Below are 12998 nucleotides of genomic sequence, written 5' to 3'. Positions count from 1 at the left end.
GGTGCTCTGCAGCACCTGGCTTTGCTCCCCGGACCAGCAAGGAGGGGGAAGGTTGGATTTGTTTGAACCTCCATCAGGAGGCAATGCAGGAGCCAGGGTGGGCAGGAGGGGACAGGGCAGGGGCCAAACTCACCTTTCCCCCTTGCACAGACCCAGAGCACTCCTGGCTCTGGAGCACAGGAAAGCTCCAGCCCAAAGGACAGAGTTTTTTAGGGGAATCTCAGGTGCAGCAAGGGCCATCTCCAGTGACAGGATCTGACCATGGAAGGTGCACAGCCACCATCAGCCTCTATGGCCCAGCTCCTGGGGCCAGCACCCACATCCCACACCATCAGCTAGGACTGAAACAGTGTTTTGGGAACAGCCTTCATCTTCACCATGTGCAGAGAGGCCATCTCCTGCTCTTGCTGCTTGAGGGGCTCAACCCTGGGCAGGATTGGACCTTCAGGGGCTGGACATTGGCCTTCTGGCATTGCTACATCCAGATATCCTCCCTTCTATGGTCCAAGGCCAGGCAGGGAGGTGTCCAAGCCTAGGAATTCTCCCACACACTGAAGGAAGCTGCCTTCTTCAGGCACAGCTAATATTTAGCCACAAAACACCTTCATAAATCAATAAGAGTGCACAGAGACCAAGTGGATTAAAAAACAGACAAACAAACAAACAAAAAGACTATTTCAATTTAATAATGGTTAATGCTGGGGTGCCCCACACCCTCCCCAGCCCAGGAAATCCCTCCCTGCACCCTAGTGGGACCCTTGCTGGCCACTGTCACCCAGTCCATCTTCCCACCCCCACATCTGGGGACTGATAGCGGCCAAGGCCACCCAAAGCTGTGTTTGTTCTGGGATTTGGGACCTGATTGCAGGAGATTGCTGGGACATCTTATCCCCTCGGGATCCTGACTCTCCTGCTGAGTCAGGCCCGGCCCTGGGTGAAAGGAACACAGCTGAGAGGGGAAGGGGTGTCTGGGAGGGACACAAGAGGTACAAGCTCAGCGTTCCCTGAGCCACGTGCCCCACCGATGGGGTGGGGAGGGACAGGAGGAGAAATGTCCCTGCGTCCCCTCCTGTCCCTGGGCTGTGTCAGTAAGGGTAGGGCGAGACAGAGATGAGCAGGAGGAAGGTGCTGGGTGCTCGCTGGCGGTCTGGGACCAGCGCCTGCACCTTGAGCCGGTGTGTGCCGGGCTCCCGCAGCGGCCGCAGGGTGGAGATGATGCCCTGGCCCTGCTCGGAGCGGAGGGCGAAGGGGCCCTCGGGGTCCTGCTCCAGCAGCCTGAAGACGGGCCGGTGGCGCAGGGAGGTGGCCGGGGTGAGGCGCACCACGTCCCGGCGGGCAGCGATGCCGAGGGGCAGGGGCAGCAGCTGGTACTGCAGCGTGGGGGGGCCGGCCGGGCTGCAGAGCGGGGGGCAGCGACCCACGCACAGCCTGCGTGAGAGACGGGCAGGGTGGGCTGTGCTGGGCGCCGGAGAGCGCACAGGGCACGCGGGGTCGTGGTGAGATGGGGACAGCGGGATGGGCACTGCCAGCCCCGCAGCACGACTCACCCCGGGCTGGAGCCCCTGCGGTACCCGGCTGGGCACGGCACGTCCATGCAGCGGGCACCTCCACGCGTGTTGAAGCACATCTGGCTCGAGCCACACCGGATTGTGCCCTCTGTGCACTCATCCACATCTGCAGGGACAGAGGGGACAGGTCTGAGGTGCTGGGGTGGCTGAGATGGGGTTCAATCCCCGTCTCCCCCACCCTCTCACATCTGCCTGAGGCAGTGAGACACGAGCACTCAGACTGGGGAGAGCTGAGGCTGGGAACAACCATCCTGAGAGAGGAGGAAGACTTGCAGCCCCAACAAGATGACACCCAGAGCACCACGGGGACGGGGCACCCCCCTGGCACCCTGCACTGACCGTGGCAGGTTTTCCCGTTGGACAGCAGCCGGTAGCCAGTGGGGCAGAGGCAGTGATAGCTGCCCGGGCTGTTCCTGCACTCGTGCTGGCACTGGTTCAGGGTCTGACACTCATCGAGATCTGTGGGATGAGAGGGATGAAGGCAAGAGGGCAGGATCAGCCCCCTCTGGTGCCACTGCCTTGGGCCAGCCTGGCTCTCACCACAGCAAAGACCACAGGGCCCAAACAATGTGGTGGACAGGGCAGCAAGAAGGACACGAGGTACCTTTTGGGGACAAAGCAGTCTCTGCACTCCCTTCAACACCCTTCCCCAAGCACGCTCACCAGTGCAGGTGCCATTCCTCCTGAGGTAGCCCGAGGGGCAGGGGGGGCCCCGGGCACCCCTGGCTGCATCCTTGGCCACGCGGCGCAGGGCGAGCTGCGTGTAGAAGGATCGGCCTCGGAGGCGGCTGCTCGGCCCCTGCCGCCGCAGGGGAGTGTCCCTGCTCGCTGTGTCCCCTCCCTCCATCCCCGCGCTGCCACACCGGCCGCCCGGCAGCACGGTCTTGCCAGCAGGGCACAGGCACTCGTAGGAGCCCCGCAGGTTGCGGCACTCGAAGGCACACGGTGGGGGAAAATTCAGGCACTCGTTGACATCTGGGGGAGGAAAGAGGTGGGGAGCTGCAGCTGGGTGGGGGAGCTGAGGCTGGAACAGGGCAGGGGGGTGCCCATGGGTGTCACCATGGCCCTGAGAGCCCAGCTCGTACCCAGGCATGGCCAGCCCGTGCCCAGCGTGCGGTAGCCAGGAGGGCAGGAGCAGCTGTAGGAGCCAGCAGAGTTCTGGCAGATCTGGTTGTACCGGCAGGCATGGGAGCCCTCGGTGCATTCATCAACATCTGGGGAGAGAGCACAGGGTTGGGGGCACAGGGAAGTGGCACCAGATGGCCCCCTGCCATCCTCATGTCCCCTCAGGAAGGGTCCATACCCATGCAGTACAGCTGCCCCGGGTCTGGGATGAATCCCAGTGGGCACTGGTCTCTGCCAGCCCCTGTGAATTGAGCAGAGAGAATGACATGTCACTGCAGGGACATGGTCTTTGCATCCTCACAGATACCCAGAACTAACAGATCTCCATCCCCACGCTGGGGACTCCCCTGGCTACCTGCATCCAGCGAGGCACGGAGCTGGAAGCGGAGCTCCTGTTTGGCTGGGTCATAGGAGGCTGTGATGCCTCTGGCCCGGAGCTGCTGCACCCGGGGGGGCTGTGGCCCCACGGGGGGGTCGAACACGATGGTGTGATTGCAGTGGGCTCGGACGAGGCGCCCATCCTGCAGGAAGCTCTGCACCGAGCCCCCGGCGAGCTGCCCCGCGCCCGTGCGCACGTAGCGCTCGCTGAAATCCTGGGGAGAGGCAGGGAGCGGGGTCAGGCCGTGGACTGGCATGGGAGCCGAGGTTCCCACGGGGATAACGGGCAGTGCCAGCACCTGCAGCAGCAGCACGGCATCGCCAAAGCTCTCCGGCACGGAGCCGCTGATGACGCTGTCCAGCCGCAGAGCGCCAGCGCCCCCCGCGCCCCGGGCGAGGTGCGTGACCCGCAGGAGCTCCCCTGCCGGGGGGGACAGGAGGCGATCAGCATCCCACGGCACCCCCAGACCCAGCTGCACTCCTGGCTGAGGGTGGTGCATGGGGGGGTGGAGGCTGAGCTGCCCAGGGAGGCTGAGCTGCCCAGGCTGTCGGGGACCCCTCACCTGTGGCGAAGCGCAGCAGGGACTCGTGCTGGAAGGTGCCCTGCGTGAGCACGAAGCCGTTCTGGGCTGCCCCGCTGGCCTGTGCCAGGGACCAGTAAATGGGGGCGATGATGGTCACCAGCACCCGCATCAGCGGCCCTGGAATGGGGAGGAAAGGGTGTCACCATAGAGCCAGCACCCTCCTGGGGGGCACTGTCCCATCCCTCCTCGCCTGCAGTGGAAGGTTTGAGGGAAAAAAGGTTTGCTTCTGGGGGAAAAATAAATAAAAACATTTCCCTCAAGATTTACATCTGACAAAGGTAAAAACTCTCACGGGGTGAGGGTAGAAATGTCCACGCACCTATGGCAGGTGGAATGCTCCCAACGCTGCTCCGGAGGGTGGCAGTGCTGGAGTCCCCCAGCGCGCTGGCATCGAGGCTGGACACACCCAGCTCGTGGCCATTGATGACACCGACCAGGCTGCCCCGCACCCGGTGCAGCTCCCCTGGGGCACATGGGATGGGGTCAGGCAGCAGCACTGCGACTGCACTCACTTGCCTGACTGCCCTCTCACTGATTTGCATGTCAAAAAAATCTTGTTTTGTGGAGGTGAAAGCAGCCAGAGCCAGGCAGGCAGTGTCCCTGCCTGGCTGCAGCAGTCCCCAGGGTCCCCATGGCTCCAGGCCATGTTGACAAGGGATGTTGTGAGTGTGGTCCTGTGCCTCGTCACACCAACAGGCACTGACACCCCCAAACCCTGCTCTGTATCAGCCTCAAGGTCCTGGCACAGCCCCAAGCTTTTATTTGCTTCTCCAGCGTGCCTGGCAGCAAAATGCCACCAGCCACACAAGGGCACAAAGGGCACCTGGCACTTCCTCCAGCCTAGCTCTCTGCTCCCCAGGGCAGCAGGAAAGGATGTGTCTGTGCATTGAACACAGCCCCTGGGAGAGGGGAATTTAATCACGGGCAGCTAAGGCAGGAAGGCTGAGGAGAGGCGAGTGAGGGCTGGGACAGGGCCTGCTTGGGCTCAGGGCAGGAGAGGAGAGGACAAAGCAGAGCGTGAGCCACAGGGGGTAGAACAAGCAGGGCAGTGTCACCCACAGCACCACACTGGAGGTGTCACCCCGGGTGGAACAGCCCTGCAGGAATTTAATCACGGGCAGCTAAGGCAGGAAGGCTGAGGAGAGGCGAGTGAGGGCTGGGACAGGGCCTGCTTGGGCTCAGGGCAGGAGAGAGGACAAAGCAGAGTGTGAGCCACAGAGGAATGAAAGGGCTCAGCAGCCTGGATGTCAGCTCCACACTGGAGGTGTCACCCCGGGTGGAACAGCCCTGCAGGCAGCCCCAGCCCCTGGGGCCAGGGCAGACACCCACCTGGGACACGCAGGGAGCTGTGTGCCAGGGCAGACACCCACCTTGGATGTGCAGGGAGCTGTGGGCAGCAGCAGAGCCCAGGGCATTGCGGGCGAGGCAGGAGTAGCTGCCAGCATCACGGTGGGTGACAGAGGGCAGGAGCAGGGTGGCATTGGGCAGGACACGAGTGTGGGGACCCTCGGGCAGTGGCTCCCCGTCCCGCTGCCACTCCACGGAGGGGGTGGGCTCCCCTGACACCACACAGTGCAGCAGCACCTGCTGCCCAGCGTGGACCCTCAGCTCTGCTGGTGTCACTGTCACCACAGGGGCACCTGGGCAGGGAAAGGGATGCAGGCAGTGATGCAGTGTGGAGCAGGGGGAGTTGGAGGGGCTGGGAGGTGACATGGTTTGCGGTCCCTTACAAGAAGGGTGCAGGCAGTGATGCAGCATGGAGCAGGGGGAGTTGGAGGGGCTGGGAGGTGACATGGTTTGCAGTCCCTTAAAAGAAGGGTGTGGAGGGGGCCAGCACTCACTCTGCAGAACGAGGGTGACAACTTTTGCTGCTGTGCCTGCGTCGTTCTCTGCCACACACCGGTACTGCCCCACATCGGCGCTCTAGCAGGACCAACAGCATCAGCACAGCGTTTTGCTTTGCCAGAAGAGCACCCCGAAATGAGCCAGCACCCCCAGGCCCTGCTCACCCCCACAGCACGGATGGCCAGGGAGCCATTCTGCAGCTGCTGCAGGCGCCCGCGGGCCACCAGCGGCTCCCCGTCCTTGCTCCAGCGGATGAGGGGCTCAGGGTGACCCTGGGCGTGGCAGTCGAGCAGGGCATCCCCTCCGGAGTGCTCCACCTGGTAGGTGCTGGCCTCCCCCTGTATGACGGGTGCCTCTGCGGAAGAGGAAAGGGTGGCAGAGGAGGGGGGCTGGCCGGGCACCCCGGTTTCCCTGCCAGCTCCTACCTCTGACAGAGACGAAGACAGCGGCCCTGATGGCCCCGGCGCTGTTCTCGGCGTGGCACACGTAGGTGCCGCTGTCCGTGGGGGCGGCCGCCTCCCGCCGCAGGACGCTCCGCCCGCCGAGCCCCGCCGCGCCATCTGCGGGGTGCAAACCCCCAAAAAGGGCGGTTGGCATCAGCTGGGCACAACCCCGCACGGCCAGACCTGCTGGCACCGCGGGGACCCTAAAAAGCGGGACACGGGTGGCAGCAGGATGGCACTGTCCCCCAGCTCAGCATCCTCTGCTGGTACCAGTGATGAGCTGCCCGTTGGCCGTCCAGGAGACGCGGGGCTGGGGGCTGCCCGCTGCGGCACACAGCAGCTCCAGCCTCTCGCCGCGGCTCAGGGTGAGGTCTGTGGGCAGCTGCGTGAAGGTGGGCAGGGTGTGGATGGAGAGGGAGAGCCGGCGGACGGCCCTCCCGGCGGAGTTCACCGCGGTGCAGGAGTAGCTCCCGGCATCCCCCTCCTGCATGAGGATGAGAGGGAGTCATCAGTCATCTTTAGCTGCAGCCCTGGCTCGCTGAGCTACAGCTCCGCTGCTTCCTGGGCACCTAAAAAGTCCAAGTTTGGACAGAGCCGCTTTTCCCAGCCCGCATTAGCATCCTCACACTGCCCCAACCCTCCCGCCTGAGGCACCGGACTGCACCGGGCTCTCCCTCTGCCAGATGTCTCCACAACCAGCCAAAAGCTCTTCAGCAGGACGCTCGTTCCTCATCACTCCAACCCCTCAGCGGCCCTCGGGGCGGTGCTCACCCGGACATCCCGCAGCAGCAGCTCCCCGGAGGGCAGCACCGTGGCCTTCCCGCCGGGCAGCAGCGCTCCCTCCCGACTCCAGGACACGCGGGGCTCGGGCACACCGCGGGCAGCGCAGGGCAGCAGCGCCTGCAGCCCCTCCGGGACCACCAGCTCCAGCGGGCCGCCAGCAATCACGGGGGGCACTGGATGAGGAAAAAGGGCAGGGGTTTGCTCACAGATGGGCTGACACGTTTTGCTGAGAGGCGCTGGGGAGGGGCTGAGCAGAGGGGCGAGCTCCGGAGCTCTGAGCGCGGCTGTACCTTGCACAACGAGCCTGGTCCTCCCCGCAGCCGTGCCCGAGGGGTTGCGGGCCATGCACAGGTAGGTGCCTGCGTCCTCTGGGGCTGCTCGGAGGAGGCGCAGCTGCCCACTAGGGAGCACCTTCAGCCCAGAGCCTGGCAGAAACGAAGGACAGGATGGGGCAGCACAGATGGATGATGGGCAGGGTCTGCTTCCCCCACAGAGGTGCCTCTTCTCAAGGAGTCTCCATGGAACGGCTCAGCGGCCACACACCCACCCAGGACAGCAGCCAGCAGCCAGGAGGATCCATGCACAGTGACACCCCACACCCTGCTGGATGCCTACAAACCCCTGGCCCCTAAATCTCCCCCTAGGCAAAGGCTGGCAGGTAACGTGGGCTCTGCCAGCCCCCAGCTCACTCCTGCTCACCTCCAGCGATGCCAACACCATCCTTTTGCCAGGTGACCTCCGGCCGGGGGACGCCTGTGGCCTCACAGGACAGCACCACGCTGCTGTTCACCATCACCATCACCATGCCAGGCAGGGGCTTCAAGGCAGGGGGCTCTGTGAAGGCAGGGAAGTGCTACCCTGGGAAGAGGGCGCAGGAGCCGCGGCAGCAGCGCCCCGGAGCTGTTTTTACCCTGCACGGTGAGCCAGAGGTGCTTGCGGGCCGTGCCCGCGGCGCTCCGAGCCGTGCAGGTGTAGCGGCCGGAGTGCGCAGGCAGCGCCTGCCGGATCTCCAGGGCTCCTGCAAAACAGCAGGCGGAGGGGAGGCGGCGGCAGGGCGGGCAGGGATCGCTGTCCCCGCGGGGCTGGGCTGTACCTCTGGGCAGGACGCGGTAGCCCCCTCCTCTGCTGCCCAGCGGAGCCCCCCCCCTGCTCCAGGACACCGTGGGAGGGGGCACGCCCGAGGCGTAGCAGGTGAGGACTGCAGGGGACAGCCGGGTGACAACCACGTCCGTGAGGCCATCAGCGATGGTGGGGGGCACTGGAGAAAGGAGGGAGGGAGGTGAGCAGGGCTGTGTGGTAAGTGTTGAAGAGGATTCTGTCCCTGCTCATATGGGCATGAGTATTTCTCTTCCCCTCTCGTCCACCCCCAAGCCCAGCTCTTGAGTGGGCACCCAGCCCTGTGTGGGGCTGGAGCACACCCACGTCACAGCCGAGGTGGTGACAGACCCTGGGAAAGCCACTCTCAGCAGAACCCCCAGCCCCAGGAGCTCACCATGGACAGACACGAGGAAGGCCTTTCGAGCCTCTCCAGCAGCGTTGGTGGCAATGCACTCAAACCTCCCCTGGTCCCGGGGAGCAGGGCTGGAGATGAGCAGTGACCCCAAGGACTGCAAACTGTGCGGGCAGAGCACACATCAGGATCACCCCTGTGCCCCAGGGAGCAGCAGGAGGGGCAAGCCCCACCCTTCAGGGGAACCCTGCGGTGTACAGGTACCTGTAGGTGCCAGGTGGGAGGTGCAGGTTCAGGGGATGGCCATCCTTCTCCCACCTGATGTGGGGCTCGGGGGACCCCCAGGCGTCACAGCCCAGCGTGGCTGGCTGCTGAGCCAGCAGGGTGAGGTTGGAGGGCCCAGGTGTGATGGCAGGAGGGACTGTGGGAGGGCAGCCATGAGCAGAGGAGAGCAGCACAGCATTGCACTGCGCTGGGCTGCAGGAGGGTGAGCCCAGGAGGGACCCATGCGACTCTCCTGCTTACCCAGGACGTGGAGGTCCAGGCCTCGCCGGTCAGAGCCAGCAGGGCTGGATGCCATGCACAGGTAATGGCCCAAATCCTGGGCCTGGACAGGGTCAATTTGCAGAGAGCCACCTGGCAGGAGCTGCAGCCTGAGGAGGGAGAGCAGGGGAAGCCTGTGGGGGCTCTGCGTGGCCAGGCTGCATCACACAGGGAGCAGGGGTTGGGAAGGTGACAGCGCCATGGCAGCCACATGCCACTCTTGCCCTAAGCTGGTGTGAGGACAGAGCACAGCCATTCACAGGGTGACTGGCACACTAATCACCTGTTGCTGTGGAGGGTGGCATGATCTGAGTGCCACCAACCCGCAGAGCCTCCTACCTGTCACTCCCGGGCAGGGGCAGGAGCTGGCCGTCCTTGCGCCACGTCACCCGGGGCACGGGCCACCCCTGTGCCCGGCACGGCAGCACGGCCGAGGTGTTCAGCAGTGCCTTCACCTCCTGGGGGCCCGCCTGGATCTCCGGGGCCACTGCAGCAACGCCAGAGACAGCACCGAGTGTGGGACAGGGCTCGGGGAGGGAGGGCGCCACTGGGGGCTGGGTGTACGCCAGCCCTGCCATCCCATCACCCGACCACGAGACACCCTAGAACATCCCGCATCCTGGATTTAACCGGGAAGGAGCTGGCACTCGGGCAGGTCAGGGCAGCACTCACCGTGAACCCGCACCCGGACGCGTGGGCCCGTGTCCCCGGTGTCCCCGGTGTCCCCAGTGGCCCTGCAGCTGTACTCGCCCCCATCCGCCGCAGCCACGGCCAGGACCTGCAGGAAACGGCCCTGGGCCAGCACCTGCCTGCGGGCATCCTCCTAAAACCCCCGGGAGCCCCGTCAGCAGCCACCCAGCATCACCCCCGGCCCCGACCGTGACCGTCCCTGGCCCCGTCACAGGTACCTGCAGCAGGGAGCCCTCCCGGTGCCACTCGATGCTGGGGTGGGGCTCAGCACCCTCTGGGCACTCCAGAAGGAGCTGCCCCCCTGGCACAGCCGTGATGACGGGGATCTCCTCGGCGCTGGCAGTGCTGGGGGGTGCTGTGGGACATGGGCCAGGGGGGTCAGGGTGTGCTGGGCACCCCCATCCCTGTCCCCATAAGTCATGCATAGGCCCCCACTCTGCAGGGCCAGCACTGTGCTTCAGATCCCTCTTTTGGAGCCCACATCAATCCCAAAAAAGGAGGTTCTGGCTCTCTGGTCCCCCAAGGCTTGGACCACCCTGCAGCCCCCCCTGCCAGCCCTCTCCTCGCTGCACTGCTGGGATCTCACTACCTTGGATGCTGACATGGAAGCTCCTGCTGTCCTCCCCTGCAGGACTAGTGGCCAGGCAGGTGTACAAGCCAGCATCAGCCACCTGCACAGCCAGGAGAGGGAAAAATTGAGGCACAAAAACAAAACCCCGGCAGGGATAAAAAAGTGGAGATCCTACCTCAGTGCTGTCAATGTGGAGGGTGCTCTCATTCCCTGACACGAGCGAGGGCCCTGCCAGCAGCTGTCCATCCTTCTCCCAGGTGACAGTGGGCACGGGGACACCTGTCACCACACACCTCAGCCCTAGAGGGGTGCCCACAGCCATGGATATCTCAGTGGGGTGGGACCCAGCCTCGACACGGGGTGGCTCTGCAAGGCACACATCAAGGCAGGAGGGCTCATCCCTCATTGCTCCCAAAAAATTGGCTCAGCTGCCCTTCCCAAAGCCCAGAGGGATGACACGCACCCATCACCACGAGGTGGAAGGCTTTGCTGACCTCTCCCACTTCATTCACCACCAGGCATGAATAGATGCCTGCATCAGCTGGTGCCACGGCCACCAGGCTCAGCTGTGGGCCAGTAGGCACCCGGGCACCCTGCTGCCCCAGGGGCTCTCCGTCCTTCAACCAGGTCACTGACGGTGCTGGGGACCCGGTGGCTTTGCAGCTGAAAGTGACATCGGAGCCCTCGGCCACCACCTGCTCCTCACTGCTCTCGGGGCTCTCCAGGACCGGGGGCACTGGGGAGAAAAGTCAGGTCCCCAGACACCGGGGCTGGCTTTGGCCACTCGCTGGTGTCCTGCGAGCAGCCAGAGGTGGCTCAGCCCTCCTGCGGGAGGCTCTGGGACTGCGCTCAGGCTGCTCCTGCTTTGTTCCAGGATGGAACAAAGGATGGTCTGAGCCCACCCCAGCAGCGGAGGAATGGCTCAGGACTGCTTGGGAATGGGTGCAGCGCACAGCGTGTGCTCTGCCGACCAAAGCAGTGTCCCGGTGCCCCCTGCCGTGCCCTGCCCAGCCCCCTGCCCTGTACCCTGGATCTGCAGGACGAAGCTGCGATCGGCCACTCCCGCCCGGCTGGAGACAACGCAAGTGTAGAGTCCGGCATCGGCGAGCTGAGCCTGGGAGATCCTAACCCGTGGCATGGGACACGGGGATGGGGAGGGGACATCAGCTCGGGGTGACCCCCTGCTCCCCAAGGTGACACTTCAGGGTGCAGCAGTGCAAACCCGGCTAGCAGCCCCAAAACCCGTGGCTGGCCATTGCTGCAGGGTCCCTTCTCACCGGAGGACGTGCCCAGCCGAGAGCAGGGTGACACGAGGGGACAGGCGCAGGGGCAGCCCGTCCTTCAGCCAGCTGACGTGCAGCGGAGGGGACCCCCGTGGCCAGCACTGCAGTGTCACCGCGGCGGACAGCACTCCACGGACCGCCTCCGAGTCGCCGGCACCCCGCTCGATGCTGGGAGGGACTGGGCGAGGGGACACGGGGGCTGCTGCGGCTGCCGGGCGGGGTGGCCCCGGCGCTGCCCCGCAGGTCCCAGCCCTGCTCACCCAGCACGTTCAGCGTGTGCAGCCTCGTGTCCTCGCCCAGGCTGTTCCGGGCCAGGCACGTGTAAGCTCCGGAGTCGGCAGCTCGCAGGGCCTGGAGGAGCAGGGCGCTGCCGTCCGGGGACAGCCTGCGTGGGGAGGGTGGGACAGTGACCGGTGTGCTCGTCCCCAACGTGCCCGCGGCGCAGAAGTGCTCTGTGCTCAGCTTGCAGCCCGGGGTGAGGATTTTGGGCACGCTGCAAGGTCAGGGCATCACCTGGGACCCTGCAGGGTGGCAGTGACCATCCCAGCCTCCCAGATTTACCCCGGGGTGACATTCTCTCAGCAAAGAGCCGGGATGAGCGCATCCCAGAGCAAGCAACGGGAAGAAGCAGCACAGCTCAACCTGCCTTGCCCAGCAATTTTGTACATGAGGCCACTGAGCCCCTGGGGTGTCCCCCAGACTCACCGGGCGTGTGAGGGGGGCTGCAGCCCCAGGGGCTGCCCGTCCTTCAGCCAGGAGATGTGGGGGGTGGGCTGCCCCTCTGCCCGGCACTCCAGCCTCACGCTGCTGCCCTCCAGCACGCTGTGCTCGCTGGGCTCCCCTGCGCTGCTGATCCGGGGGGCCACTGCACCGGGGAGAGAGGGAGGCTGAGGAAGGGGAGGGGGAGGAAGGCTCACCTCTGGGGCAGAGCCCGCGGGGAGCAGGCTGCTGGGGAAGCCCTACCTCGCACCAGCACCGTGAATTCCTTGCGTGTCTCAGCCCCCGTGCCCCGTGCCAGGCAGGTGTATCGGCCCTGGTGGAAGGGCTGGAGGGGGCTGAGCAGGAGCTGGGCCCCGCCAGACACCAAACCCTGCTCTGGGCTCATCTCTGCAAGGAGACAGGGCGAGGGGGTCTGAGCAGTGCTCCTCCACTCAGCCCTCCCCAGGGTCACCGTTGTGCTTCCCCCTTCCCCCCCAGACCCAGGTTTGGGGACACTGTTAAAGCAAAGCAGGGTTTCTGCAGAGTTCACTGCTGGAGCTTTACAGGAGAAAAGAGCCACTGTTTTGGGAACAAACCCCTGTCCCAGCAAGCACCCCAAGGGCTGGTACCCACAGAGCTCACCCCCTGCATATCCCTCCATCACATCTTTGTGCCCACATCCCATGGCTTCGAGCCTCAGGAATGAGCCTGAGCTCTCTTGAAAGCGTGCAGGGGAAAGGCCAGACCCTTCATGCTCTGTCCCCTCCCTGTGCAGCCCTGAAGGTCTCTTGCAGCGGGGTTAGAAGTCAGGAAACTGAGGCAGGACTGCTTGGAGGGGAGCAGCAGCGAGGCTGGGGTGGCAGCCTGGCACACACACCCAGCGGGTGCCCGTCCTTCAGCCAGGTGACAGCACTGGCCACACCGGTGACGTGGCAGCTCAGGATGAGGGGTGTCCCCATGTCAGCTTCCAGTGTCTCCTGCTGTGGGTCCTGGGTGCCTGGGGGGTCTGAGGAGGAGCAGGGACAGGGGGTGTGAG

At 65.0% G+C, this 12998-nt stretch overlaps 1 protein-coding gene across 1 annotated transcript in view; it reads right to left on the bottom strand.

Moving 5' to 3' along the window:
- Nucleotides 1-697: 697 nt before the first annotated feature.
- HMCN2 (hemicentin 2) overlaps nt 698-12998 on the bottom strand; it is a 33541-nt gene continuing 21240 nt past the window's right edge. Inside the window, exons 45-79 of the mRNA XM_039720270.1 lie at nt 12840-12968; nt 12227-12370; nt 11969-12128; nt 11524-11648; nt 11258-11441; nt 11007-11104; nt 10444-10716; nt 10156-10346; nt 9999-10080; nt 9628-9764; nt 9392-9542; nt 9059-9206; nt 8702-8829; nt 8441-8597; nt 8219-8340; nt 7820-7984; nt 7637-7744; nt 7426-7560; nt 7017-7151; nt 6715-6899; nt 6214-6427; nt 5926-6060; nt 5665-5855; nt 5497-5578; nt 5026-5295; nt 3975-4118; nt 3635-3772; nt 3371-3492; nt 3049-3286; nt 2872-2934; nt 2654-2782; nt 2232-2543; nt 1908-2027; nt 1548-1674; nt 698-1428 (exon numbers count right to left, since the gene is read on the bottom strand). Coding sequence (XP_039576204.1) covers nt 1086-1428; nt 1548-1674; nt 1908-2027; nt 2232-2543; nt 2654-2782; nt 2872-2934; nt 3049-3286; nt 3371-3492; nt 3635-3772; nt 3975-4118; nt 5026-5295; nt 5497-5578; nt 5665-5855; nt 5926-6060; nt 6214-6427; nt 6715-6899; nt 7017-7151; nt 7426-7560; nt 7637-7744; nt 7820-7984; nt 8219-8340; nt 8441-8597; nt 8702-8829; nt 9059-9206; nt 9392-9542; nt 9628-9764; nt 9999-10080; nt 10156-10346; nt 10444-10716; nt 11007-11104; nt 11258-11441; nt 11524-11648; nt 11969-12128; nt 12227-12370; nt 12840-12968 — 5585 coding nt within the window. The 3' untranslated portion in view covers nt 698-1085. The remainder of the gene's footprint in view (nt 1429-1547; nt 1675-1907; nt 2028-2231; nt 2544-2653; nt 2783-2871; nt 2935-3048; nt 3287-3370; nt 3493-3634; nt 3773-3974; nt 4119-5025; nt 5296-5496; nt 5579-5664; nt 5856-5925; nt 6061-6213; nt 6428-6714; nt 6900-7016; nt 7152-7425; nt 7561-7636; nt 7745-7819; nt 7985-8218; nt 8341-8440; nt 8598-8701; nt 8830-9058; nt 9207-9391; nt 9543-9627; nt 9765-9998; nt 10081-10155; nt 10347-10443; nt 10717-11006; nt 11105-11257; nt 11442-11523; nt 11649-11968; nt 12129-12226; nt 12371-12839; nt 12969-12998) is intronic.

This window comes from Passer montanus, unplaced genomic scaffold, assembly GCF_014805655.1.
Source record: "Passer montanus isolate IOZ18808 unplaced genomic scaffold, ASM1480565v1 scaffold43, whole genome shotgun sequence".
Lineage (NCBI taxonomy): Eukaryota > Metazoa > Chordata > Aves > Passeriformes > Passeridae > Passer > Passer montanus.
The sequence above is the reverse complement of the archived record's forward strand: the minus strand, read 5'-3'. Positions and strand labels throughout refer to the sequence as shown.